This window comes from Haliaeetus albicilla, chromosome 8 (assembly GCF_947461875.1).
Source record: "Haliaeetus albicilla chromosome 8, bHalAlb1.1, whole genome shotgun sequence".
Lineage (NCBI taxonomy): Eukaryota > Metazoa > Chordata > Aves > Accipitriformes > Accipitridae > Haliaeetus > Haliaeetus albicilla.
Genome location: NC_091490.1, coordinates 1,016,706 through 1,044,039, shown reverse-complemented (window position 1 = coordinate 1,044,039; position 27,334 = coordinate 1,016,706). Strand labels below are relative to the sequence as shown.

Genomic DNA, 27,334 nt, shown 5'->3' with positions numbered 1-27,334 from the left:
GTGTTTTGCTGGGTATTTTAAATGGAAGCAAGTATCACAGAAGAACAACAACTACCTATAGACTTCTTCGGATCTGGATGAAAACCATGGCTTTATCCTTCTGCCTTTCGCCCCTTTTTCCCCAGTTGGTAGTTCCTCTCCACTCACCATGGTGATTTCCACTTGTCATCATCACTTCTCACTGGATGCAAGGTGGAAATTCAAACGGGTGTCTGGCTGCAATTACAACTCACCCATAAGTGGGGATTATTTTAATAATTCTCATTCATCACTGCTGTTACTGAAAATATGCTTGTATAGCTGGATAAATAGTTCATGGAAAAAACCAAACCATCACCAACTCACGAAACTCATTGTTGTGTTATTCAGTTCTGCTGCTCTTTGCACAAACTGTAAGACGCTCCAGAAAGTTGTAAAATTAAGCATTTGAAAAATCAGGGCAAGAACAGCATTTTCATCCTGTTTGCTTCAAAGGATGCTCTGATTTTGCTAATTGCCTCAAAGAGGGCTTCGATTTACTGTTTGCTACAAACAGTATCCTAATTTAGTTTATCCTGTGAGTCTGCAGCTGTGTTTGAGTATGGTGATGTTTGGGGCTCACTGAGCTGCTCTTCTGAAATTCATTCACTCAGTTCGTTGTGTGAGATGGTTTATGTCTTTGTAGATTGGACTCAATACCTTGCATTAGATGAAGACTTAGACATACTGGCCTTTGACATAACAACATCTCCTGGCGGGAAAACCAAAAATATTTTCTTAGTTAATGTATCCTAACAATCTGAATCATCACCGTAATTATCAAACAGAAAAGAGAAGAATAATTTGGATTACCCTCTACCATAAATGTTGTGTTTTTCTAAAAGTGAAGAGGGGAACATAGTTCTAGGACAGCTCCAAGAGTTGCTTAAAGTTGTGCCATCAACTTGAAAGATACTTGGGTGATTTTATTCTTTTTTCAGTTTTACTTACAAAACAAGAGCTAATTGAACCTAGCCTAGTGATATTAATAAGCCACTGATGAATCTGCTTATTGAAGACCAGTGACTCCTGGCCAATGGGACCCACTTTGTAGGTTTTGGTTGCTCATGCCTACTGGATGGGATATAATGAAATGGAAGTATTACCACATGTCAATACATAGTTAGATATTAATTTTTTTTTTACTTTGTTCCTTCTGTTAACGCATTTCAAATTAAATCACACTTTCAGTCACCACTGAAGTGTTTTTTACAACTTGTTAATGATATTGTAATTATTGCTTCACATACCACAGGCGGGCAATTTCCAGATCAAATTTGCAGCTAGTTGATTACACCAGGTCAGCCACCAGAAACAGGACATTCTGGCTACTACTCCACATCTAACGTCATGTGTTACCTAAACACTGAGACTTGCCCAGACTATGAGACAGTTCCCCGAAATAATTCACTATTCCTATAACTGCTACTCAGATATTTTCAGACAAAATACTACAGAATAACCCATATTCGAGGCCATGAAGACGCAGAAGACACCCGAGCACCCGACACGGGGCAAGAGGCAGGGGAAGTGGGAGTGTGCAGCCCCGAGAGGAGGGGGATGCTGGGGCCACAGCCTGCCCCCACTGCCCTGCTTCGGGGGGCAGATGGTGAAATCCTCTTACTGCTCCCAGCTGGAGGGGAGAGGAGCAGAAGCTTCCTCTTTTGGAGGCCCAATTTAGAAAACTAGAGCCTCCTAAATTAAACCTCAGCATGAAGGTATTTCAAATGCTAAAACGGAGAAGAGCAGCATCTTTATTTCCCCTATAGAGAATGCACCCCTCCATCCTGGTCAGATGCCTCAGGCTAGGTAACCTCTGCATTTGCTGCCCTACAATCTTTTGAAATGTAACAACTGAAAAAGTTTTCTTTACATCTTTATGAAAGCTGTACAATCAAACATGAGCTTTTTCAAATGGGAGATTTTCCAGGCAGGAAATATTTAATCCATATCCTTTAAAGCTTTCTTTCAGATTTCTTACACTTCAATATTACAGTGTGAATCTGTGACTTTACTTTTCAGTTGTTTTCAGCCCTTCCCAGAAATTTTCCTAAATTAGCACTATGAGTTCTTTTTAAAGATATGTATTTGATTTTGCTCTTTCCAGCTGGTGGATTTTGCTGCTTGCGAGTATCAGATATTGTCATCATGCTCTCTTACCCTCTCTTAAGGTATAAAATCAAAATTAAGCTGTAGAGGATTCCAAAAAAAGAAGACAGTATATGAGAAGGAACTGCTTTAATAAATCCATTCCCATGCTTGTTCATTCTTGGTAATTCTCCCATAACCATGAATCCAACACAGCTCATAGTACAAAATATTTTCCTTCTGCAAGTTCCCAGCTCTTAAAAACAAGACAAGATGTACCATCTACTAAATTCAAAGGGAAGAATCACATCTTCATACACTGGAGGTGGGATTGACAGAGCTAATGTACGATTCTTACTTTTCGTTTAACTAAATCACCTATGCAATGCAGATAAAGTTTGGCATAGCTCAGTAGAAGACATGCCAACGTGAAACAGTACCCAGACACAGTAAAATCCTTAGCAATGGACTGTCATCTGTGAGTTGTTCAGTTGCATAGGCAATTTTTTTTTCTCCTAATGGGCTTCACTATGAATGGGAATCACCCTTGGGCATCGGTGATAGAAGAGACAGTCTCAATATAAAAACCTTACAAGGAAGACTGTAGTGAATATAGGTATTTATTTCAAGACTGATTCACTTGCAAATACAATCTTCCATAAATATCTAGAGATGCTGCCCCTGGTACGAATGGAAAAAAGGTCCCATCTTCATTTAGTATTTTGTGTGTGTATATATTCACTTAGTAAACTATAAAAGAGACTGGATTGAGAGTCCTATATATTTCCAGAAAACTGCTGCATGTTTTCCGGTACAACCTATGGCTGCTTCTGAGGCAAAGGGAACTCCTCTTTCTTAGACCAAATATTCAGTTTCTCTGTCGGAGTCTCCAGTTGTTAAAGTACTTCAAGTTTGTGCATTTCACTCTTTCATCTGGTTTTCCTAATGAGATCTTTCTACCCCTTCCTGTTTATGGATTTTTATTAATGGACTGGTCACTGGAGGTAGAATATTTCTACCCATGTATAATTTAGCTTTATGAAATAGTCTGGCATGCTAAGAGGTCATGCATCAGCTTTTGCTAAAGCAGAGCTACCTACAGAGGATATAAATCACAGTCCTTTACACTGTTCTGGATAATAATGCCATCTCTCAAGGATGTCATTAATTTAAAATCAAGTATACAAGCTTACTTCATAATTTCTTCAGAGCAGATTACAACTAGAAGCAAAGCAGCAGCATGCAATGCAGATATAAGTATTATGCATCATATAAGGAAATAAAAGACAAAACAAATACTCTATGCTATCAGCTTCTCCAGCATTAAATATGGAAATGTAGCATGAAGCATACAGCTTGTTTTATTGCAAATATTCTATCAAAGTCCTCCAAAGTTTACTACTTTCTCTGCTTATAACTCCAACTTCAGTTCTACTTGTGCTTGGCCTAGTTTCACTCCTATAACTGATGCTTCTTCAAAGAAAAAAAAAGTGTGGGAAGAGACTGATGTAGAAAAATGAATAGCAAAGCATTTAAACAAAACCAAAAAAAAGGACATTCTCTGCATTAAGGTCATTTTACATTTCATTATTAGACTTGGCCATTTCTTACTGGTAAAAAGACATATGGGGAATGTTCCTTACAATTTCCTCCTCATTTAATTTTACTTCATTTGCTTTCGTGTTTAGCTTTTCAATCACCAGTTCTTTATGCTTCATCCTAGAACATCTTCAGTGACCAAGGTCATACTGTAAATGAAAATGCACCCTCAGACAGTAACCAGGAACTGTCCGCTCTATCTTGCTTGTGCACTCAAAATGCTTTTTATTTTATTTAAAAAGGTCCATCAACTGCCTGCTAAAAGTATAAAAAATCTTTTGCTTTAGCTGTCACCAAACATTTATCATGAAATTTAATATGGAACAGAACTGCTTTGTTTCTGTATTTCCTCTCGACTCTTTTGAGAACCGTTTTAACATGCCTCAGCTTGGCTTCCCCCAGGATTCTGCGCCTCTTACTGACTACGCCAGCACTCAGGATTTCTCTCTTTTTAAACATGAGCAACAAAACAAAAACCCAAGACCAATAAAGTTGCAATTTCAGTCTGGAGTGGACTTTTTTCCCCTTCCTTCTATTCTGTGGGATAAAAAAATGCTGGCAGAACGGGATGCTTGAATGGGACATTCTTTTGGGGGACATTCATGCTGAATGACTGTCCTAAAAATACAGAATCAGTGGACCAGCAACGGAGATCCATCATGCAGATACTAATCTTTCCCTTAGTGGTTAAAATGCAACGTAAAATAGTGCCTAATACTACCTCCCTTTATTGGATAGAGATTTTCCTCTTCTTTTTTTGGTACTTCAGACTTACATATAACCACCCTGTTTCGCATAATGACATTTGGTAAACTATGGACTTGATTTAGCCTCCACTGATGAGAACTCACATTTTCCCACTGACTTCTCCCAACACCTTCTCTCATCTACGAAAATAAACATCTTTTCCCAGTGATGAGCCATAAAGAAGACAAATAATCTTACGTTTTCTATCTTGCTGTCTTGTTTCCGTTTATTGGGCCAGGCAGCCCTTACCCCAGCCAGAGAACACTTCAAGTGACCTGAAAGTGGGCCGATTTTTGTGTAATCAACACTAATAACACAGGCTTGAAAAAATTCCAGCGGGAGCAGAGAGAGATGGGCAGCAAGGTGTGAGGCTTGGTTGGGTTTCTGCTTTCTTCTCATCACATTTCTAGAGCGAGACTGTGCTAGAGCGCAGGCAGGAAAGCAAAATAAGACCCCATGTTTAGGTTCACACTGTACGAAAAAGCTCAATCCTACCAGAAAAGCAGTATCTTACTTATAGTTTAGAGACAAACAGCCTCTTAGAGGATTTATGCCTGCTGGCATGCAGGGCTGACACAACCTCTGGCCTTGGACGTTCATCACCAGCAACGCTGCAAACCCACAGCCGGTCTGCTCCGCTGCTGGTGGGCTTCTGCCCCCGCCGAACGGTGATGATGGGAGGGGAGGAAGGCAGCACCCGCCCTCCCAGGTCCCCGTCCTCTGTGGCATGGCACGGGCCAGGAAAAGCTCAGCTTTCTCACCTGGAGAGCATCGAGCTCCCAGCTCGACACCGGGATGGGGAGGAGAGGTGGGAGGGGATAAATAAATACCATCTGAACAGTAAAATCTGGCTTGGTGCAACTGAAATAAAGCAGGCATGAAAAGGCTGACAACGGTATTTTTAAATAAGTCCAGTTTAAAACAGAACGCTGCAAATGCAGATCTAACTCATTAAAAGTAAGAGCTTTGCCAATACTTTATCAAGGCACCCTGAACAATCCAGACAGTTACAGCATAAATTACATGATGTTTTGAATTTGCATTTTCGGGTGACAGACCCTTTTAGCCTGGCTTACACTTGTGATCGCTGCAAACAACGCTCCCCAGAGCTTCTCTGTGTATTGCATATGACTTGCCTAAATTTACCAAGGACTCAGGGAGATGTGCGGAGCGTTCCCCTTAGAGCTCACAGTACAAAGCACACAGGAGAGTATGCGATATATCATGTATTCCCTTGACAAGCTGCAGCGTGATGCTGCCATAGTGGATTTGAGATAATCTGTGCTTATGAAGCCCGCATGTAATCAGGAGGGAGGAATCCTGAGAAGTGGTTTAGACCTTCACAGGAGTGAGGGACACTGCTCCCTCAAAAGCAAGACGATTGCCCAGTCCCATTTTTCTGTTGTATGCAGCCTTTGCTTTTCCTTGCTGTAGTACCATTTAAAATGTTAGCATACACAATTCTGCTTCTGTAGGAGTGCACAGAAAGAGAAGCAAAGTAAAGTACATAGGCAAAGGCTGTACATGGAAGAATAAAATGTTAGAGACTAATTACAGCACTGCTACTCAAAGAAGACAGCTCAACTGTTTAAATTTCATAGAAAGGAAAATCTAGAACAGGTTTGTCAACAGGTTTCTGAAGAGCCCAAATGACATTTCACACTTCTACAGATGCTACTCTCTAATTATTCCAATAAGACTAATGCTTAATGGGGTTTCAAAATTCTAGATGCTAATTTCAATGTTTTTAGGTTTTTTAAGTATGTAATATTGACATTTACAAGTGGCTGGGTTTATGGCACAGAGTTTTTACCCGTTAGATAAAGGTCAACATATGTGCAGAATTACCTTCAAAAAATATAAGGACAGCGGTGAACAGATCCAAATCTTTTTCCTATCAGTTAGAAATAGTTGTTCATTTACAGATCTATACTGCTAACAGTGCTTCTTTGCAATTACAGAATGCTGTCACCTGTAAGTAAAGGCAAACTATGAACTATCTCTCCACATTCAGCCTCCACATCCAGCATATTCATACTGAATTATGCCACAGTTTGACCCATAATATGAATATATACAACAAGGAACTTTCATATACACATCCACATGTATGTGCTTGTGTACCCTAGCACATACATTATTGATAGCCAGTATAAACAGACAAGAACTCTAAAGTCTCTTCTATTCCTGCCAGTTATCTGCTATATGATCATGGACGTTTTACTTAAAAATAAAGGTGGGTGAGACCATCCACCAGTTTTATTTCTCTCCACTAATGCCTACTGGATGGTTTTTCGTATTGCTGAACATCAGAAGGGCAATTTCAGACTGTAAAATAAGTCTGACTTTATCCTCTCAAGTCTGCCAGGGTCCCCACTTGCAAAATGGAAGGTAATACTTTTCTCTATTTAGCAATAGTTACGAAAATTTAATTTAAGTTTAAAAAGAATACAGTTATAACAGGACAATCGTTATTTACTTATTTTCAATGCATTGCTTTTAGTCTATAGATAATATAAATGAACTCTTCCTTGTATGAATACTACAGTGCAAGAGACTAATTTTAGAATGAATTGCAAGCAATTCAGAAAGGTCACAATGTCCGGCAAGGAGCACCATGAGCTGGGAGTACAGGAACCTACAGCCAGTAGCAAACCGCCCTCTCTTTGATGATGAAGTAGCAAAAAATTTGGATATTACAGCTGTCGCATTGCATTGTTCTAGCAGTGTTTCCATAGAAGAAATTACTGCCAGCTTCTTTATTTTTACCCCATTACCAACCCACCTCTCTAGGGCTGCAATAAAAAATGGGAAGCAAAACTGGAGGTGGAAGGCAAGAGGGGATGGGAGATGCAGGGGAGGAAGGCATTAGCGCAGCTCCATCCTCCTGCTTCAGTGCTGCCGTGCCTGCCAGCACAGAGACAGCTGGTACACAGCAACAGCCATTGTCAATGTGCAGGAGCTATTTCCCAAGTTGTTAAAACTTTTGAGCAACAAAATGTCTAAGGATTGCATCTTGGTTATTGCAAATTTTCTTGGAAAGTATCATGTCACTGTGATTTATTATGAACTCTATCTCCTTTTTCTGTTTGTTCTCAGAATGCATCATGTTGTGGTAACATAAAGCATTTCCAGCTTGAGCATTTTTAAAGCATTTTGTGGGCATCAGTGAATTTAGGCTGGCTGGCATTATCCTTTACAGGCAGGTGAATATGATCCCCACACCTCCAGGAAACCAGGCCACGGGAACTGGACAAAGATGCAGAAGCAAAACCAGAATAGAAGTTAGGCTAGCTCACTCCTGGTTTGCAGGACATCACTCTAATTCCACCTCCCATTTCAATAAAATAATGTGTTTGTGAAAACGTGCACTTATTTTTTAATAATTTCAAAAGGTGAAGTATTATATTTATTGTTTTTATAGAGTTATTTTTATTATATTCATATAATTATAACTGCATGTACTGATACTTGGAGCAATATTTCCAGTGTTTATAATTACAGTTACATAACCTGCAATATAGCCAGAGAAGCAGTTTAAAAGTAATTTGGAATTTCATTATTGTAGCAAAGGAATGTGTAATTCTCAAAGTCTTTGCTGTTAACCAAGCAAGGCCATGTCACACAACAAAACACACAGAACTGGTTCTGTCCTGAAGTTTCCATGATGCTCTTCTTTCTAGTTTTAAGGAGTTCATGGAAGGTATGTCTCCCTTTTCTTCCCTGAGAAATTATTCTAATGTCTAAAAGAGTTGCCCTAAAAAGTGATTTTTAATTACTAGATGTTTATGTTCAAAGCATTGCTCCTTTTCCCCTGTAAATAACTGCAGAAAACAAATATTCACAGACGAGGAAGCAGCAGCAAGGACAGTGGTTTGCCCAAGACAGGTTTCCTTTGCAGCTTTGTCAAGGAGCTTGCATGGCACTTGCTGGTCCGATAGCTTGGATCCCCTTGTAATCTCATTGTTGCATTACCTCTTTAAAAAAGGAACTTAGCATCAATAAATATTTCAAATGCTTTCCCTTCCATTCGCCTCTATAGTCACCTTTCCCATGCCAGAGATGAGGAGACCAGTAATTCCACAAATGTCCATGGATCTCCACCATCCCTTGCAAGTAAGCAGGGATATTCCCACATTCAGTGTCAGCACCAACACCAAAGCAAAGTGAAAATAAGTGGCAGCTGAGTGAGCAACAGGACGGTGAGTGTGGGGCACACGGCACAGCTCCTGCACCTGAGAGGGAAGGGCTGACGGCTTTTTGCTAACGATGCGGAGGTGGAAGGATGGCTAGTCAAGCATCAAAATTCCCACAGAACAAATGGTAACGCTATAGAGGTGCCATTTAATTGTATATATGGTAAAATTGTTTATCACTGGCACTCTGGAGCCTTGAATAAGATATTTATTACTTTAAATAAGTGATCGAGTCTAAAAGTACATACAGACATAGTTATGGTGCCACATCTCCAGTGGCATCAGCAGACGAGGGATGCTGCAGGGAAAGTTTCACTCTTTGGGAAACCTATAAATTCAGCGCAGTTTCCATTTGTCTCACTTTTTAAACATTAACTGGACTTGACAAAAGGTTTTTATGAGATTATAGTATTTCAACTAGGATATTTAGTATGTCAGATGTTATTAGTTTTAATCAGGCTAAAAGCAAGATGCTGACCTCAGTCTTTCACGCAGAGACAGAGCAGACATACTGCTTTCAGTCACGCGATGAAGGGACACAGCTGTGCCACTTAAGAACGTTTGATGTGTCCTTTTGTTTTATTCCCCAGTTTCTTTCCATTCCGTTTTTATAGCAATGGTTTTCATATACGGATCTATTTTTTCATTGATTACAATGAATAGAATTCCTGATAGGGCATGTTTGAATTGCCTTAATTAGAATCTCGCGAGGAAGAATTTACTAAAAATCTTACCGTGCCGAAGTTTTGACCCTAAAATACTTTCATAGTGTTTTCTCCTCAATCGTAGAGAAACAGAAGATAAGGATTTTCAAATATGTTGGGAATTCATTTGAGGATGAACAGTGGTTTTGCACCTCCTTCACAAGACTTCACTAAATATTTAGATTAAAACCCTTTTTGCAAGATAAAACCACCATGTTCTAGATCTACTCTGCAACAGGTACGGTATTTTCAACATCCTCTTTTAAATCTCGGTGATGAAAAAGATGACACTCTGAGTAAGAGTTGCAGAGATTGGTCTCCATCACACTCCCAGTGACTGTCTTTGTTAACATCACTCCAAGCAAAAATTAAACTTTGAAACATGGGACACCTTTTTTTCTCCTGACAACTGACAGTCTAACACTACAGAAGTGGAAATAACAGGAAATCCAATGAAAAAAAAGATCAGATAAATCACAGTAATCACAGTGATCACAGTGACAGGCAGCAGAAAGCTCAATAAAATATACTGCTTACTCAGGGTACAGAGTTCCAAAAACGCTTGAAATGTGGAAATGATGGCAATGAATAACAAAATAATTACTATCTCAGTTTTTCCAGACCAGCCCAATTGCCTTTAATTGAGTGAACAGGATGGCGAAGACGCAGTCAGAAGAACACGTACTTCTATGTAACCAAACCCTTAAAAATGCTATAAGCCAAATTTTAGGTCTTTAAAATAATACTCCTGCAGTTCGCTACAGTTATGAAATAACATTTTGGAGGATCGGTTCAAATAAAATTGCACTTGGATAAAGTAATTGTAATTAAGATCTCTGCATTGCCACACTGTCTTTTCAGGTGACAATTGTATTTCTGAGGTAGTACAATGGAAAAAACAGCATTTCAGTTTTAGTCTTCCAAGCAAGTCTTGCAATGAGTGTTGACTCTTTCTTGAGTGAAATTATCAGGATATTTGCTATTGAGTTCGGTGGGAGCAGCATATTCAATAGATATGAAATCTTTAAGAAGACATATTCGATAAATAGAAAATCTTTAAAAAGGAGTAGGTTTGGCAGCCTTGATAATTTCTTGCGTTATACGACGCAATCGCACATCACATTCTGCTATGAGTGAGTTTTGCTACTGGACTCCCATAGCTCCCCAAACACAGCCAGACCCTCGACGTCGTGGAGTCAGCACCTTCTCCCTGCTCGTGGCCAGCGCAGCGCTAAGGCTCAGGCAGGGGGTAAGCTGTCAGAGCTCTAGAAACGCTTGGTAAGGCGACCCACAATCCTCTCCGAGTGGTACTAACCATGAAATTGTTTTCACATTTTCAAGGCAAACACTCCTGATTTTAAATTCCTTAACAGAAGCCTTTTCGTTGAGATGTGAAAGACTACGGAGGTTATCTTCACTTTAATGAAAAAGGAATAAAAATTAAAAAAAAAAAGCTGCCCCAAGAGTTTGTATTCATATCATCCACTTTAGATCATTCTAATGCAGAGTAATAGATTTGACCTGTATCTGCCTTAATGGCAGTAAAAAACAGAAAAGACCCACTGTGCAGAGCAGACGCAGCCACCAGCTCACTCTTCGATAAATTCTCATTCTGAATTGGCTTGCTTTCCAAAATAATTTCTAAATTTTTTCTTTCTAAAAGTTTCATAATCCTTTTTACAACTTGGGTTTCACACAACATTTCCAACAGGTTTTTTGTTTTATTTGAGGGAGCTCTCCTGTTTGTAAGGTGGGAGCTTACCAGACCAATGATTTAGAAAGTCGAAGATGCTGTGCCCAGCAGGAAGCTTATGCACCTCTCCAGTTTGGTAGAGGAGGGGATGAAGAACCTAACTAACCTAACAAATGCAAAGCTCAGAATTTAATAATCTACATTTTTGCCCGTCGCATGAGATTATGATGTTCTTTAACCTAAGTTGTTGGGTTTTTTTGCTTTGCCCCTTATTTTTTCCTCCTTACTTCTGCTTCTGGCGTTGCCGTATAATGCAAGAAGTTGCTGAAAGACACTTTGGACTCTGCTGAACACACCTTTTGCAAGACTCTCACAGGTCACAAAACATCTCGTTCAACTTAATTCAAATGTAACAGAACTAATATACTTCGGGCCAGAGAGCAAATGATTATTTTGTGTAGATTATCCTTTGCCTGCAGATTTCAGAAGATGAAAATTTCAGGCTGATAATGGACATTAAGTTGCAGTCATGACTGTAAAGCACCTCGAACCCTGCAGAATTATGAGTTTCAGATTAGTATAGCCCTGTTCTACTTCAGATAAACTTTTCCTAATTTACATCCTTGTAAATGAGATCACCTGCTAATGCAAACATTTTCCACGATTTAAGTGCGTTAAAGAAGGGGAAAAGCCATTCATACATATTGTAGAGGGAGAGATCCCCTGCAGCTCTTTCGAATGCCGTGAGAGGTACAAATGTGGGAGGAATTTAATGAATGGATGAAAAATACAAATCCTGGAGAAAACACTCTGATCGGTCATTAATGATGCATTAATGATTGTGGATGCAGCCCTTGGTAACGGCAAGTCCAAGTATGCTGTTTGCTGGAGTGGGTCGTTTGTTCGACTGAGGGGCCTCTATCATTGAGCAAATCTCACTCAGCCACCTCCAGCTCCGGAACAATTTTCCTAAGTCTTTTTCTTCTTGTGCTGAGCAGGAACAAGATGATAACAGTGGCTGGCACTAGCGAGTTAATTTTATAACGAAAACTGACATACTACTTGAGTGCTAGCAATTTAAAAGAGTAATGGATTGTCAGTTTTAGCTGGAAAGTGGTTGTTATATGATTTTAGAAGTCTTCTGCATATTTATTTTGTCCCACTTTAAATAAATTTGGGTAACATTTATCTCGTTAGCTCCAAATGCAAGTCCCTCTTGGCCTGATTGAGGAAACAAATTAGACTTTGCAAACATTGCAAAGACTAAATCAATACATTAATATTTAGGGGACATTAAGGCGGTTTATTAAACAGAAAAAGGGCCTTGAGTATTACTTTGGAAATATGATCCATGTTTAAATAAAAAACATAGGTTGCAGTTTCTGACTGAATCTATAAATCACATTTACATAAATAACTGAATTATTTACATGCACACCGTGTCAAGTGCAGAGTACATACAGAAATGAGACGACGCAGAGAGGGCAGGACAGGAGCAAGTGCCGTGTCTCACACGCACAGGGTCTGTCCCGGGAGGAGCCCCAGACGTGCCTGGCACAGGCTAGATGAAAATAAAAATTACGATGCCACGTAGCTAAGGTAAGGAAGTTGTCGTGTCACCAGCTCCCCAGCATCAGCGTTTTGGTACTGATGGAAAGCACTGCTGGAAGCAGGAGCCAGGTCCCTGCGGGACAGGGAAGGCAGAGGGTGCAGTGGGGGTCGGCAAGGGCCGCGGAGACGGTGGGGAACTGGAGACAGGGGGTGGCAAAGGGAATCAGACCTGTTATCTACACCTCAGATCCTAAACCATGGACCTATTTGAGCCGTGCATCCGTGACAGACCAAAATACAGCCTTGAAAACACCCTCCTCGACCCAGACTGTGCCAGCAGGTCCCGGCACTGCTGTCGCCAGGAGCATCACCAGGCTCCTTGTTCACGTTTAAGGAGACAAATGGAGCTGTCAGATCCTTAATCCCGTCATTAGGAAGACCACGGTCACAAACCTCGCTCAGCAGCATCATGGTCACCCCTGCCCCACCAGCCCCCATGGGAACCGCTGCCCCGAACCCGGGCCACTCTCCCTCGACAGCCCATCCAGGACGCGATGGGGACCAGCACCTTCCCCTCACCTCACATTAAAATTCACGGATGGCTAAGTTATATTTGGCTAGTCTTGTAAAAGTGCTCTCCCTTAGCCAGTATGTTTGCTCTCCCTTCCTTGGACCCACACCAACAGTATTAATAAAGCATAACAAAATTCTTCCCGAGCCCTCATTTTGCTAGGTTAAACAAAGCAATCTCCTTCAGACGTGTTCTTTATTCTCCTAATCATCCTGGTAGCCCTCTCCTGGTGGCCGAGGTCCCTTTGAAGACCCTGTTCTGGCCTCTATCTCCCTGCAGTCACAAACCAGCAGCCCGACCTGCCCTTTCCCCGCACGGTGCGGTAACATCATTACTGCGTCCTGACACACGGAGAGAGCGGCAGACTTCGGGCTGTGACCTGTCGCTCTGCCCCGTGGCAAAATTAATTCTCAAGGACATTGGTAAACATGTCTTAATATTTTTGCAAATTGAAAGGGAAACACAGCTTGGAGGACACAATTTAAACTTTGGTAGAATAAATGTCATATTAGAAATGGCAGAAATTGCAACCTTTTGCTAGAAAAATTATGAGCAACAGTGTTTGGTAAGAGGTATTTCATTTTTTTACTTTACTGTGGCAAACATCTGATGTTTAAATCATCTGCACTTCATGACTTTGCAGATCAAGCATCTGGCACTGAGGTAGACTGAGTTGATTACAAACTCCTACCTTCTAAACTTTAATTAATTACACCATAATTCTCACTTCTTTTTAATAAGGTCACTGAAATAAAGTTAACTGGATTATCTTCCTCTCTTTCAAGTGATTTTTACTTCACTGATGTAAATGTGGGCCAAAGACACATTAGGCTTTTTTCTTTTTTAACAACTATCTTGATTAATTTTCTTGGTACAAAAAGGTGTGACTATGTAATAAGTAACAGTGATCTAGACTCAACCTGGCGGTCTTGTTAAGGTGCTGAGCCGGGATTTGGGAGACTGAAACTCAGCTTCAAGCTCTGCCAGAGATTCCTGATGGACTGTGGCCAAACCCCAGTAGGTCTCACTGCTCCCTCAATCTGTGCATGGGACAGCGATGGAGAGGCTGCTGCTTCCCTTCAGCCTTGGTTATTTACTGATCATGTTTCCTTTCTATGTTTTACTCATGGAAATTAAGGCATCTTTAACGAATTAAGATGTGTTTATTCTCTGAAACACCTACATGAATATGTTCAGAAATTGCCAGCCCAAATAGCAGAGAAGAGGACATTCAAAATGATAGCTACTGGATCTGTGTGTATAGAAAGACCTCACACACACAGGAAAAAAGAAATAAAGTGAGAGAGTTGGATTTACACGGCTTTTAAAGTGGAGTTTCACAGCAAATAATTTTGCAGTCTGGAGTTTGAACCTATTTGGGAGCTTATGATCAGATGTAAGTCTTTATTCATTTAATTTGTGACACAATGCACACACCCCTGGCTCTTCCAGCTCTGCTGTTTTCAGCAGGAGAACGTCTTCTTTCAACATTACTCGACAGAATACAGCCTGTAGGGCAGAGGAATTTTAAAGGGCTAAGACTTTGCTTTTAAATTTTCTTTTCCTCCTATTATTTCATGTGCTGCTCTAGGTCTGCTGCTGATCATTTATTCACAATGTAAAAGGAAACCCAGCCCTTTGACTGAACGATTTTACTTTGGCAAAAGACCCGCTTTTCCCTTCATTTATTTCTCCCCAATAGCAGAAGTTGTTTCTAATCTTGAAATACAAAGCCATGAACAATATTGAAAGGAGACATAAAACTGCTTCCATAAAATGTTATTATATCATCCCTATGAACCCTATTCAGCAGGAAAGGATATATAAGCTTATAGCACCAATTAGCTGTTTGATGTTGCCTTTACAGTCTCGGTTACTCTCAGACAGGTCAATCTCCATCTCAAAGGATGCATGAATCTTGCATCCTTACCTCCCGAGTCTCAGCACAGGGAAGGTGAAGCGATGGCTTTATTAGCAGAGTAAGTACGAAGCGACCCGATTAAAAGTGCTTACATGCACAAGTCCCATTCAGGTCCACTGGACAGATAACGACAGTAGTAAGGGTGATGCAGGTCGCTCTAAATTACCGGGCAAACCCCAATGTTGATTCAAGGCGGGATCCCACCTGTGCGGGATCAGCGACTGGACTGGAGTGACTCGCATCCGATCCACTGAGCAACCACTGCACGGCTGATAATTATTAGTATCTGCAGGAGCATGTACATAAAGATATGAGCTGGAATGGAAAGAAATGGCCACAGTCATCACCGAGATGGGATGGGGCATCCTCCAGAGCTGTTGATCCTGCTGTGCTGCTCAGTGGATGCAGGACCTCTCTCTACAAGCAGGGAGCTCAGCGGCTTGCCCTTCTTGCTAAGTGCTAAGAGAACTACACAGGAAAAAATACAGGAAGAGTGATTTTTTTTAACTTTATCTTGAAAATGGCTCACTTCTGGCTATGCTTCATGGAGCTAGTCCCTACTTCCTACATAGAATATAACTGAAATAATATTGGTGTAACACTCTACCTCCCCCCCTCCCAACTGAAATAATAATTGATACTGTCACAGCTTCTTCATTCCAGCTTCCCAGTCCGATAGCGTACAAATACTTCTGCAATCCCTGAACAACCCCCGCAAGTAAAGAGTACGTTTATGGGTCTTCACGCAACAGCTGCCTCTGAGGAAGGTTATAAAAATGACTAAGTGATGGCTTTTTGGCTGTACTAATAAAATAACGTTCTTTATACAACAAATACACTTAGCTCTTACAAAGCAACAGCCTAACATTCTTGCAAACCATTGGGGTCTAAAGGTTCAGTGGTTGAGAATAATTAGTTTGAGAAGCATTTCATACACGTTATTTGTAAGGGATTTTGGTGTGCCATATGGATTAATAGAGATTGCCATTTGAATTCTTCTGTTTTATATTCATTGCTTTATTACTCATAAAAATGCAAAAGAAAATGTTAATGATGATTACACCAAAGACTAATAAGTTAAAGCCTTAGGTTATACTTTGCATTTCTGAAGATATAACTGCAATCGCTTAATAATTATGCATATTTTTAACTATTGAGTTATTATTTCTCTATACGCTTGTAGTTAGCCTAATTAATTTTAAGCTCCTGTTTATATGTTTTATACATGCAATTAATTTCCAACTTTTTTTTTAGCCCCTTGCACGAGGGCATTAACTATTACAAAGACAATCAAAACTAAGAATTGTTCACCCTGGAACAATACAATAAATATTACCTCCATGTATGTAAAACTGTCACTGTTGTTCTGCAGTGCTTATAACAAAAACTGTCTCACGGAAATAAATGGACTGTTCTTAGAAACAATATTGGGATCTTAGTTATTTCTGTGAGAAAACTGCTCTGGAAGAAACAAAACCTATGGATTTTAATGCAAAATCAGCTTACTTTGTCTTCACTTGTTTATTTTGGTTTTAATGAATTTATATTAAATTTCTGAATCTAACAGAATTTCTATTTCTATGTTTGAAAAATTGGTTTATGCATTCTAGCTTTGCTTTTTTTAAGCTGATGAGTTAATTCTTGTTTTTATGACAATGCTTCTGATGGCACACACCAGAGAAGACACTTGCAGTGCTCAAATACTGCATCTTTTAAATGCCACTAAAATTTACAGAAAACTTCATACTTAAAGCTTCATGTGGGTAGGACACATCCACGCGGGCGGGTAAGCTGAGCGCCATGGGAACAGCAAGAAGACCTTCGGGGCTGTGGGGCTGCTGATGGGGTATGAAGTGCTCCGGTGAATCCCTCCCTGCGGCCGAGCCGTGCCGGGAAGGGGACAAGCTTTCCGAGGAGTGACCCGCCACCCTGCCTGCTGACGCAGGAGCACCGTGGGGTGAAGCGGTTTTGTGCTTTCTCCCAGGCTGCCCTCGAGGAACTGCCTCAGAAGGAGCCCACAAACCCATTCATTTTCCTCCTTTGCAACTCTCATCAAAATAGTCCTGTAGGAAATTTGGAGCCGGGCTGTTGGGGTGCGGGGGCAGCTGATGGCCGTGCCACCTGCAAACTGTGTATGACAGATTGCGCTCTGGCATCTATCTCGCTGCATCCATCAGGCGTCTTTTATGTGATTCTTTTATTGCATGATCATCAAAGCATGTCTGGTGGCTTGTTCCGTCCCCAAGGACAGCTGGGTCCTGATCCCCAGTGACCCTTCCATGGCCTGCTGCAGTAGCGGCACTGGCTATTTCTGAACACATCTTGGCATCACAAAGGAAACGAGGATGTTTCTGGCAATATTTGGTCACCTTCTGTGAACTCAGCACCTGAGTATTCACTTTTACATGGTGACTAGGCTGAATTACCATGCAAAACAACCAAATTCTGAGCCATGCAGGAGACCTGTACCAAACTGACAGATAACTGCACGGTACCATTGCCGGGAACTGGACTATTTTCCTCTTATATTTTTACATCTTGTTCAATTGCCAGAAGAGTAGGAGTGAGGATTTAAAGCTGATTTTGGCAAGTTGGAGACCCTTCTGGGCTAATTATCTATTTGCAGGGGCCCGGAGCCAATGGCATAGAGAGTCTATGGCTACATACATCCAAGAAAAAAGAAAGAAAAAAAAGCCTTAAAACGTGCTTAGCTGATGCTTCCCATCTACAAACACAGGCTTTTCTAGTACATCTCCAATAACAATTTGCAACTGGTTTAAACACATACCTTGTACAGTTAAGTGCACCTGCATCGTTCTAGGAGTGTGTTGAGTTTGCACAGAACAAGTGTATGGACCGTCATCTGTCACGTCTACGTCCTGTATCTGCAGGCTATATTCTCTTCTATTTGCTGTTGCGATTGAAACTCGAGGATCTACTGACCACTTATCACTTCCAGCAAAAATAATACTCGACCGATTCAGCCAGGCACCTTTTGAAGCTCCATCTTCCAAGTAACACCTGGGAAAAAAGGTGAAACCGTAAGTAAGAAAATGTAGGAGCTTTTACATACCATTAACTTGCTATTGATTTTGAGACTGAATACAGCTATAATATATTGGAGTTGAACCTCAAAACATGAGTCATTTTTTAATTCATAATAAAACCAAAAGCCTATCTTACAAACACACAACAAACATAGATATATTTTTCTGCTATGTTCTTCCTGTCTGATTTTCCTGCTGTGAGCGGTCAGTGGAGCAGTAAGTAGAAAGTCTCAGCTATTTCTGGACTGGACTTAATGACTTCATTGGAGCAGCCCTTTCTGCTCCAGTTTCAGCTCGTAAGGATCAGGAGTCGGCATGTGCGCCTGTGCAAAAGTACCACCCTTTTCCTAAGACATTAAACTTCTGCTTGCTTACTTAAGGAACCAAGGGACTTTTTCCACCAAAATCTCTAATGACAACTTAGTATCCAAAACAATATTTTTGCTTTTCAAAAGGTTATTATATTTGTCATTGCTAATCTTATACTCAAGACATTCAACATATGTTTAAAGCAAACATACACTCAATTAGCATGGATTTCCCTGCTGACAACAATGAAATATAGCATAGTTCTACTAACTATTTTTTAAAATATCTTTGGTATGGTAGTGACTCAAATGAATGTGATTTGTTTATTATGCCATACTTTAGCTTTTTTTCAGTTATTATCAGAACAATAACAAAAAAGAGTGTTCTTTGGGGTGCAATAGCTACTTTAATTGGAACTTGGTGAAAAACAACACCCCTACAATCCGAAGTGAATGCACCCCAGACAGATTCCTTTCCTTCTAAATTTTAGTTCAAAAATATTCCTCCATAAAGACTTTATATTTTTTTAAAATGAGTACCAAGTACAGCTGGAGAATGAAAACATGTATATCAGAAGAGTTTGACAGCATTTCTACACAACATCTTGGGGGTTTGAACATGGCACTGTCGATTGCGAGGGAATTGCGAGCTGAAGGTGCCGGTGTAGGTACTGCAAACTGAAACTAATCTGTTGAGAAATATAAAGAACAAGGTATATTGCAAAATCTAATTTGTAGTCCGTTTCACCAGCTGTAGAATCAAAAAGCAGTAGCAGTATTAAAGGTCAATGTTAATTGAAAATCTTTTCTGTAGATATGCAACCAAAAAAAAAGCCACCCAGGCGTAAGAGAAGCATAACCTTCTACTAAGGTAATTAGGCACTGCAATATGCTGCTGTTGTCAATATTTTGCATCGTGTATTAGGCAACATTTGTAATTTCTCTCTAAAATAGCTTTCCATCTTAAGTTGCTCACTTGCACACTGGGATGGGGAGAACCGCACTGCGAAGGATACTATTAAATGTCACTGACAAGCCCTAAGAACAGCATGGCATCAAGCGCAATTGCTAAAACTTTGTGGAAAAAGCGGTGAGAAGCCGGTGAATAATTTTGAGAGCACTTCTTAGCACAGCAAAGTAAATAAGAAGGAAAGCAGATGTTTGTGGGGGTGGGATCCCCGCAGAGGCGAGCCGTGCGATGCTCCCGAACCCCGGACGGGCAGAGCGGTGGCCGGGGGGAGCGGGCTGATGCCGCAGGACACAAAGCTGCACCGGCGCTGAGGAACCCCGCTCGCTGCTGGAGCTGAAGGAGCGGCCACTCAGCGGCACGCAGGCTGGTAGGATAGAAACGGTCCCAGGAGATGCTCTAGTTTTCAATGTGACTGATAGCTTTGGAGTAGCCATCGAACTTCTCTGTCGTCTGGAAAGAGTGGAGTGACACTGGTGACAGGTGGGAGAGCAGGAGACAGAAAGGACGCTAAAGACCACTTCTCAATCCCACGGGCATTTTAACTGCGTGTTCCGCTGATGCTTGGGCGATGCAGCCTCTAATCTACTTAGCGGTGGTTGACAGTGGAAGCAATTGCTAGGCACGACAGCCTTGGGACGCCCTCCTGAACTTCAGCCACAGCAATGATTTTTGTGAGCAGCTGCCCTGGTTTCAGCTGGGGTAGAGTCAATTGTCTTCCATACAGTGTTATGTTTCGGATTCAGTATGAGAAGAATGTTGATAACACACTGGTGTTTTCAGTTGTTGCCAAGTAATGTTTAGACTAAGTCAAGGGTTTTTCAGCTTCTCCTGCCCAGCCAGCAAGAAGGCTGGAGGGGCACAAGGAGTTGGGAGGGGGGACAGCCAGGGCAGCTGACCCAAACTGGCCAGAGGGGTATTCCATACCACGTGATGTCATGCCCAGTATATAAACTGGGGGGGAGCTGGCCTGGCCAGTTGAATCTCTGCTCAGGAACTAACTGGGCATCAGTCGGCGAGTGATGAGCAATTGCATTGTGCATCGCTTGGTTTGTATATTCCAATTCTTTTATTATTATTATTGTCATTGTATTGATGTTGTTATTATTATCATTATTATTTTCTTCCTTTCTGTCCTATTAAACTGTTCTTATGTCAACCCACAAGTTTTACTTTTTTTTCCCCAATTCTCTCCCCCATCCCACTGCGGCGGGGTGGGGAGTAAGCAAGCGAGTGGCTGCGTGCTGCTTAGTTGCTGGCTGGGGTTAAAGCACGACAGCAGCCAGGAAAACTCATGAAAGAGCAGCAGGTGAGGAAAGAAAACATAATAATGGGAAGAAAGCCAGTAAAGAGCAGAGCAGAGGACTTTGTGAAGTATGAGAATACAACAAGAATACAAACACTGGAGATACTTCAAGTACCACCTTGCCATAGACCCAGAAATATTTGTCATAAAAGGAGGAGGACTGGAGACAGATGAGACCTGAGCAAAAGAAAACGTTGATAGTCTGGGTAGAGAGCATGGGAAAACAGGGCTGGGAGAAGGGTGTCCAGGAGGAACGGCCAGCAAGGAGAGTCCTTCTCGGTGGCTGAGACGTGAGGGGATGAAAGAACAGAGAGAGCATGCAGAAAGAGCTTTATTTCTATGAGCTGATAAAAAAGACAGACCCTGTCTGGACTGAGGTTAAGGATATTTAACTATGGCTCAAAAACTAAATGAGCATTATACTCCAGTTTTCCACAAAGAAGGTGACATCCAGCATGTGGGAAAAGGCAGAGCAGCTAATGGAGTCAAGGGCAGAGAAGAACCTTAATGGAGTCACGTTTGAGAGCATGAAACTGCAAATCCAGGAGCATGTGGGGTTTTTTTAAACAAACTGAAAGTGATGCTATGTGACTGGGAAATCGTAAATGTATTATCTACATTTAAGGAAAAGTGGAGAGTGAATCAGGCAAATTTCAGGCTAACCACCATGCCCACAATAGAATTTAAGGCTTTAAAACAACTTTAGAAGTTGAAGGAAGGTAATACAAAGTGCAACAGACTAATGAGACATTTTTATTTGATAAAGCATTTTTTTACATGAACGAAATCCAACAGAAAAAGAGAATGCAATAGATCTCATCTCTTTGATAAAACATTAAAACAGCACAACTATGGAAACTGTCAGGTGGGAGAAAATGGTGATTTCATAGCTGAAGCATATGGTGGTATTGTTTAAGGGGAAAAATGACATTCCCTTCAGGAATAAGAAACTAGAAGCATCAGGCTGAAATTCTTCGGAAATGGATCATGAATATAACCATTCATTTAATTAATGGTCTCAACATGACACCTGAAAGAATTCTGCAAGAAGCTGCATACGATATGGGATAAAAAATCACAGTTTATATAGCAGAGAATTGGGATGTCATGGGGAAGCATCACTTTGAGGACGGGAGAGCACAGCTGACATCTGTGAATCCCTGCAGGAGGAGTTTTGTGGGGTCTGGTCCCATTCGGAGAAGGCAAGGAGCCGCTTTCAAAGTCTTATGAACATTTTCAAATTGATTCTAATGAACAGAAGACTGGGGAGAAGCAGGGAAACCTCAGATTCACTGACATTTTTCTACAGTGCATTTCTTTTCTACTGGCATTTCTGCAGCAGCTGGATAGAGTCAGTTATAAATGAATATTTTTGAAGGTAGCCCGTAGTTTCAGTGACTGGTTACCATTTTCCTTAACTCCCTCATTTTTACACACGCATGCATCCAAAAACATGCAAGAAAGCGTTAGCACTATGGCTTCTTCCCACGGAAGAGAAAACCAGCCTCCTCCTCTCCCAGCACACAAAACCAGCCTCCAATTCCCTGCTGCCTGTGAAGCTTGTAAGAAAGAAAATTAGCCTTGCTTAAAAAAAAAAAAAAAGAATGCAAGTTGAAATTTTTGGTTATTAATTAAAAGACAAAAGTGCAATTCTTATCAGATGTGAAGCGAAGCACATGAAAAGCATGCTGAGAAGGGCAGTGCTCAGGGACGCCGTCACGGCAGCTCCAAAGCATCCTCACAACCTCCTCACGGCACGTGCTCTGAAAGCCCCAAAGGCTGCCGAAAACTTCCCATATAAACACAGCCCTTTTGATATCAAGGCTTTCCTCCTGAGAAAAGGCAAGATACACCAGTGCAGAAATGAACATGAGACCTCTTGCTGTTTTATTTGATATACAAAGGTATTTTCTCAAAATAACTTTCTAAAACAAATAAGAATTTTTTTTTATTAATTTGTAGGTGCATGGTTATCATGGACAGAGATGAAAACCTGCAAAACCCAACTTTCTTCTATGTCCCACTAATTAGCAAAAAGTATGCCGTCTATGATTGCCGTATAAAACACGAAAACCAAGGACTAAAAATGCAACATATGTTTAGTTGTTGAGGAGGATTTTCAAGTTTGATGAAAAAATAAGTCACAAAAGGTATTTCTAAAAATGTAACTAGGAGAAAACATTTCAGTCTTGTTCAGACCCTGAAGAAGAATGTTGTACTGTGGAAGCACATTGGCTTCAAACTCAAAATGATATTCCAAATAAGGTTCTTTGAAAATAGGTTAAATATTTTACCTCAGACAGGCTCCTTCAACAGCCCAAAGCAGTCTTTTCTCTACATTTACTCAAAAGCCATGCAAGTTCCCTAACACTGTGGAAGTGAACTGATTTGAAAATGCTGCAGAATTTGGCTGAAATATTTTGCACAGGATAGCCTTCAAATTAAATAGCAGTCAAGATGCTGTATTTTCCCATTACGCACATGAGATGCAACAGATAAAGTGCATATTTACTCCATGGAAGAAGCAATCAAATGATTCACCTCAGAAATGTTTTCTAATCTAACAAATTTAATCCCTTGCTGTTTGCAAATCACTTCTCATTTCTGAAAATGCATTTGTTGCTCAAAAGTATTCTGCAGGCAGCTTGGACTACACATTCACCCACTTGTGTTGACGGGCCATTGGAGGCGATGCTTCTTCACTGTAGTTATTGCAGAGGAACAGAAATAAGGACAAATAAGGATTTTTTGCCCTTTAAATGAAGGCTGGGTCTTGTTTTTCCCCATACCTTTATAATTTTCTATGAAAGAGCAGTCTTTCCACATATGTTTTGTGTGACTTAACCAACCAATTTGTATGGATGAACATTTGCAAAGGACAAACACCGAGAACAACAAAAATCCGAACCCCAAGCAAGCCCGTGGGATCTGACCGGTGCGCGTGGACTCAGACTGCAATACCACAACCGACCTCCTACACAACCTCTGCATTTCCCCCTACAATTGCTTTTCTCACATACTCGGTCTCTGGATGCACTTTTTCATTTTAACTAAGAACAGCATTTTAACATTATTTTTTAAGCCACGGGTAATGAGAGATAACCCTATATTGTTTTCATTGCACGAACATGAACATATCTAGAAACGTAACGGCTCTTTTGACTGAAACCCCACAAGGGTTCCGCTCCGAGGAGAAGACAAACTGCCTCGCTGCACACGCGCGCTCTCCCTGTCCGTACCCCTCTCCGCCCCGCTGCGCCGGCAGGGATCGGGGCACCCTCACTGACAACCCGGGCATCTCGTGAGCGAGGGCTGGGGGGAAAAACAGCAAGACCTGGCAAAGCAGAGCAGTGAGAACCACCGGGAGCCCAGCTGAACGGGGCCGCTTGCCCCGGCTGCCCCGGGGTGCAGCTCCGCGGGGCGGTGCGAAGCCCACGTCTGCGCCCGGGTGTGCGTGCACAGGATGACCAAAGCCCTCTGCGAGAACCTCTGTTTCCTTAAGACTGCAGCAGTCTCGCTGAGCAAAGTACGTTACAAATCCTAAAACAGGAGTCGCCAAGCTAAGTTTTACTAAAAACCTAAAATTTGGGTTTGCACTCCAGAAAGGTTTGCCTGTTAAGTCTTGCAAACATTTCAGGAAACTTAAACACAACTTTTCGGCAAACCTGAGAAGCGAGTTTGAGCAGAGTTTTGATTTCATGTGAACACATGAAGAACAGGCAGCCTTCCACCACAGTTCCCTCAGGATGAGCCTGAGCCTCAAGCTAAGAGCCCAACTCTCAACTTCTCCTAGTTTTAAGTGCTGTAAATACATCGAATAACGATGCCAGATCAATGCACAGTTCTAGACCAGCACACACAAATCCCCATGGGATCACATTATTGAAGGTGCAGAGTTGCTCTTGCCAGGGGTCTCCTGAGGGAGCCGCGGTTGGTCACCACCCATCGCTGGTGGACAATTCAAGCCAAAGCATGCTGATGTTTAATAAAGTCCAACAACAGAACACGTCTTACAGAAATATATGGGAAATAGTTTACTGAAAAGATGACAACTAGTAGAAACTGCAAATATTAGTGGCCTTCCCTCTCTTCCCCCTTTATTCTCTTTCCTTAAATTTTGTTTATTTTTAAACTTCCTGCGCATCATGGCAGCCTCTTCTCCAATGGAATTTTTAAAATCTATGCATAGGACCAATTATTTTTAGAAGTTAATAATAACACTGCAGGACAATTAAAGAAAGCGTAACAATCATTAAATAAAAATGACTTTTGCTCTTTTTACCTTTACATTGCTTGGAAATGTATTGATTAAACTATAGCTGAAGTCAGAAGATAATTATTCCATTTTTACACTTAGAAGATTGGAAAAAAGAACCATTTATTTCTTAACTGATGATTGTAATCAGAAATTCTCTACCCAACAAGCATAAAAAATAGATTTTAATGTTAGCTGTCATATATGGCTGAAGGTATTTTATTATTTTTCTGATCATTATTAATGGGGATGATCTTCTGTAATTTGTAAGTACAGAAAAATATAGTCTCACACAGCTTCCTTAAAGTTTTTAATCCTCTCTTTTTGATACCTCCCACTCTCCTAGTTCTCTAGTCTATTATTTCCCCATAATTAAAAGATAGACCTATTAATCTTAGTAAAAAACAGTTCTTCTCAGTTGCTTAATTAAAACTGCACACGGTCTCTTTCTACAAGAGCCTTCCTAGTGCAGCCAGGGCTGGAGCGCCCACCTCACTGCCCTTGAAACAAACCGCACGGGATTGCGCGCAAAGCTTTCTGACGTTCCATATATTGCATGAACTTTTGACGTATGCCTATCTCCAAACAGCCTTCAGTACACTCTCTGGGGTTACATCCGCATAGTACTTGGGCAGTACTTAAAATGAAAAAAATCTTCATTCCAGTAGGACCGAAAGCTACCATTATCCTCACTTCTTGTGCAACTACTCACTTGACCCAGACTGCAAAGCCAAAAGGATAAGTAAGTCAAAAACTGTCTTACAAATATGTAGGCAAATTCAAGCCATGCAACCCTTTAAGTACACCCATTCAGGCCCACGAGGCTCCATTTCGTGCTCCCACCCCATCCGTCTCTGCTCCGCTCCCTCCCCAGGTGGGACTGTGGGGGGTTGAGCACGAGGAGCTGCGGGAGAGCCGAAGGTCCGGGAAAGGCCACCCGGGGCTACTGGGCCGCCCAGCTTCAGAGTCATTCAAAACACATCTGTGACTGGGAGGAGACACCAAGTGACTTACTGTGAGACGCTTCCTCCATAGAACACGTCCCCTAAATGGTAGGACACATACTCCAGGTCAGAATATGATTCATTTCTGTGTAGGCTGTGTCTCCAAAACCAGTAATCCTGTTGCAGTTCAGGTTAAAAGTTCCATCTCATTTACAGAAAGTCCTGGAATCCCTTTCTTTTCCCTGAAAACCTAGAAGAATTTGACTTGAGAATTCTTACAGTTTTATATAGCTGGTGCTTTGGGTGCTGGCGGAGCTGACTGTAACACCCACGAGGGATGACAGCATCCCTTTTCTACCACCCTGCAGTGGGTGAGTGTTCACCAAAGCAGATGTGAAGCACTTAACAGAGTTGTTATTGCTTACTACAGCAACTTTTTTTCCAGTGAAATTGGTTTTGGCATTGCATTACAGCCACTTTCCTCAGAACATGGAATACCTTTGCAAAAACAGTGTCGCTAAAATTTTTCTGCTTTAAAGGAGATTGGCTTTGAGCTAAGCAGCAAGGGGAGAGAGAAACACCAGGGTCAGGGTTCAGCCTAGAAAAATACCTAGAAGCCCAGAACATAAAATGATACATCCAAGCTCCAGAACCAGAAAATCACAGCAGAAACCTGCTAAGAACTTTTGCAAAGTCCTTTTACTGATGATCTGATAAATGTCTTCTCCGGGTTCTCCACGGATTCTTACGAATAACATCTTAAAAGTTTGTTACGCTAAGGAAACTTCTCCAAACAATAAAAATAACTCAGGTGCAATTATAGGTGTTCCTTTTACTTTTGTGATCAAAATGAGTTTTCTCACGTCTACTATAGCCCAAAGCTTGGAATTCTGCATAAAAAACTGCGCAGCTGCTCACTATCATCACAGCTTTTTTCTGATTTTATTTACAGAACAGTCTCAGACCGTCAGGGAGCTGATGCATCGATGGCCGGTGACGGGGCTGGTGCACACCGAGCCCCGGCTGCCTCCATGCCCCAAGCTCGAGATCCGCCTCCAGCAGCACGTGGGCCGGTACAAGCTCAGTGTATTCACAGTGTAAAGATGCTGCAGCCCCAATTTCACCATTTTCTCAGGGAGTTAACCTGCACTACCCACTGCCAGGCCTGGAAGAGTGAGCACAAGGATGGGGAGGTCGCCTGGGGAGCAGACTTGGCCAGCGCTCAGCTGCAGCCGCTGGAGCTAAATTATCTCCGAAGTGTAGCAAGCATTAAATATTACAGAGGAATTGCACCTGGGAAGCCAGGCATATAGGATATTAATAACAAGAAAGACTTAACAGAGTTTAAAAATCTTAATCTTAGGAAGACCTTTTCATTTTTCCCCAAGAAGCAACGCTATTTATGAAACATGCAAATGT

The 27,334-nt window shown here is 41.3% G+C and overlaps 1 protein-coding gene across 2 annotated transcripts in view; it reads right to left on the bottom strand.

The window, feature by feature from the left end:
• Nucleotides 1–27,334, bottom strand: part of NEGR1 (neuronal growth regulator 1) — a 295,675-nt gene that overhangs the window by 138,776 nt on the left and 129,565 nt on the right. For both annotated transcript variants that reach the window (XM_069788395.1, XM_069788396.1), the window contains exon 2: nucleotides 17,877–18,109. In XM_069788395.1, the coding sequence (XP_069644496.1) occupies nucleotides 17,877–18,109 (233 nt within the window). The remainder of the gene's footprint in view (nucleotides 1–17,876; nucleotides 18,110–27,334) is intronic.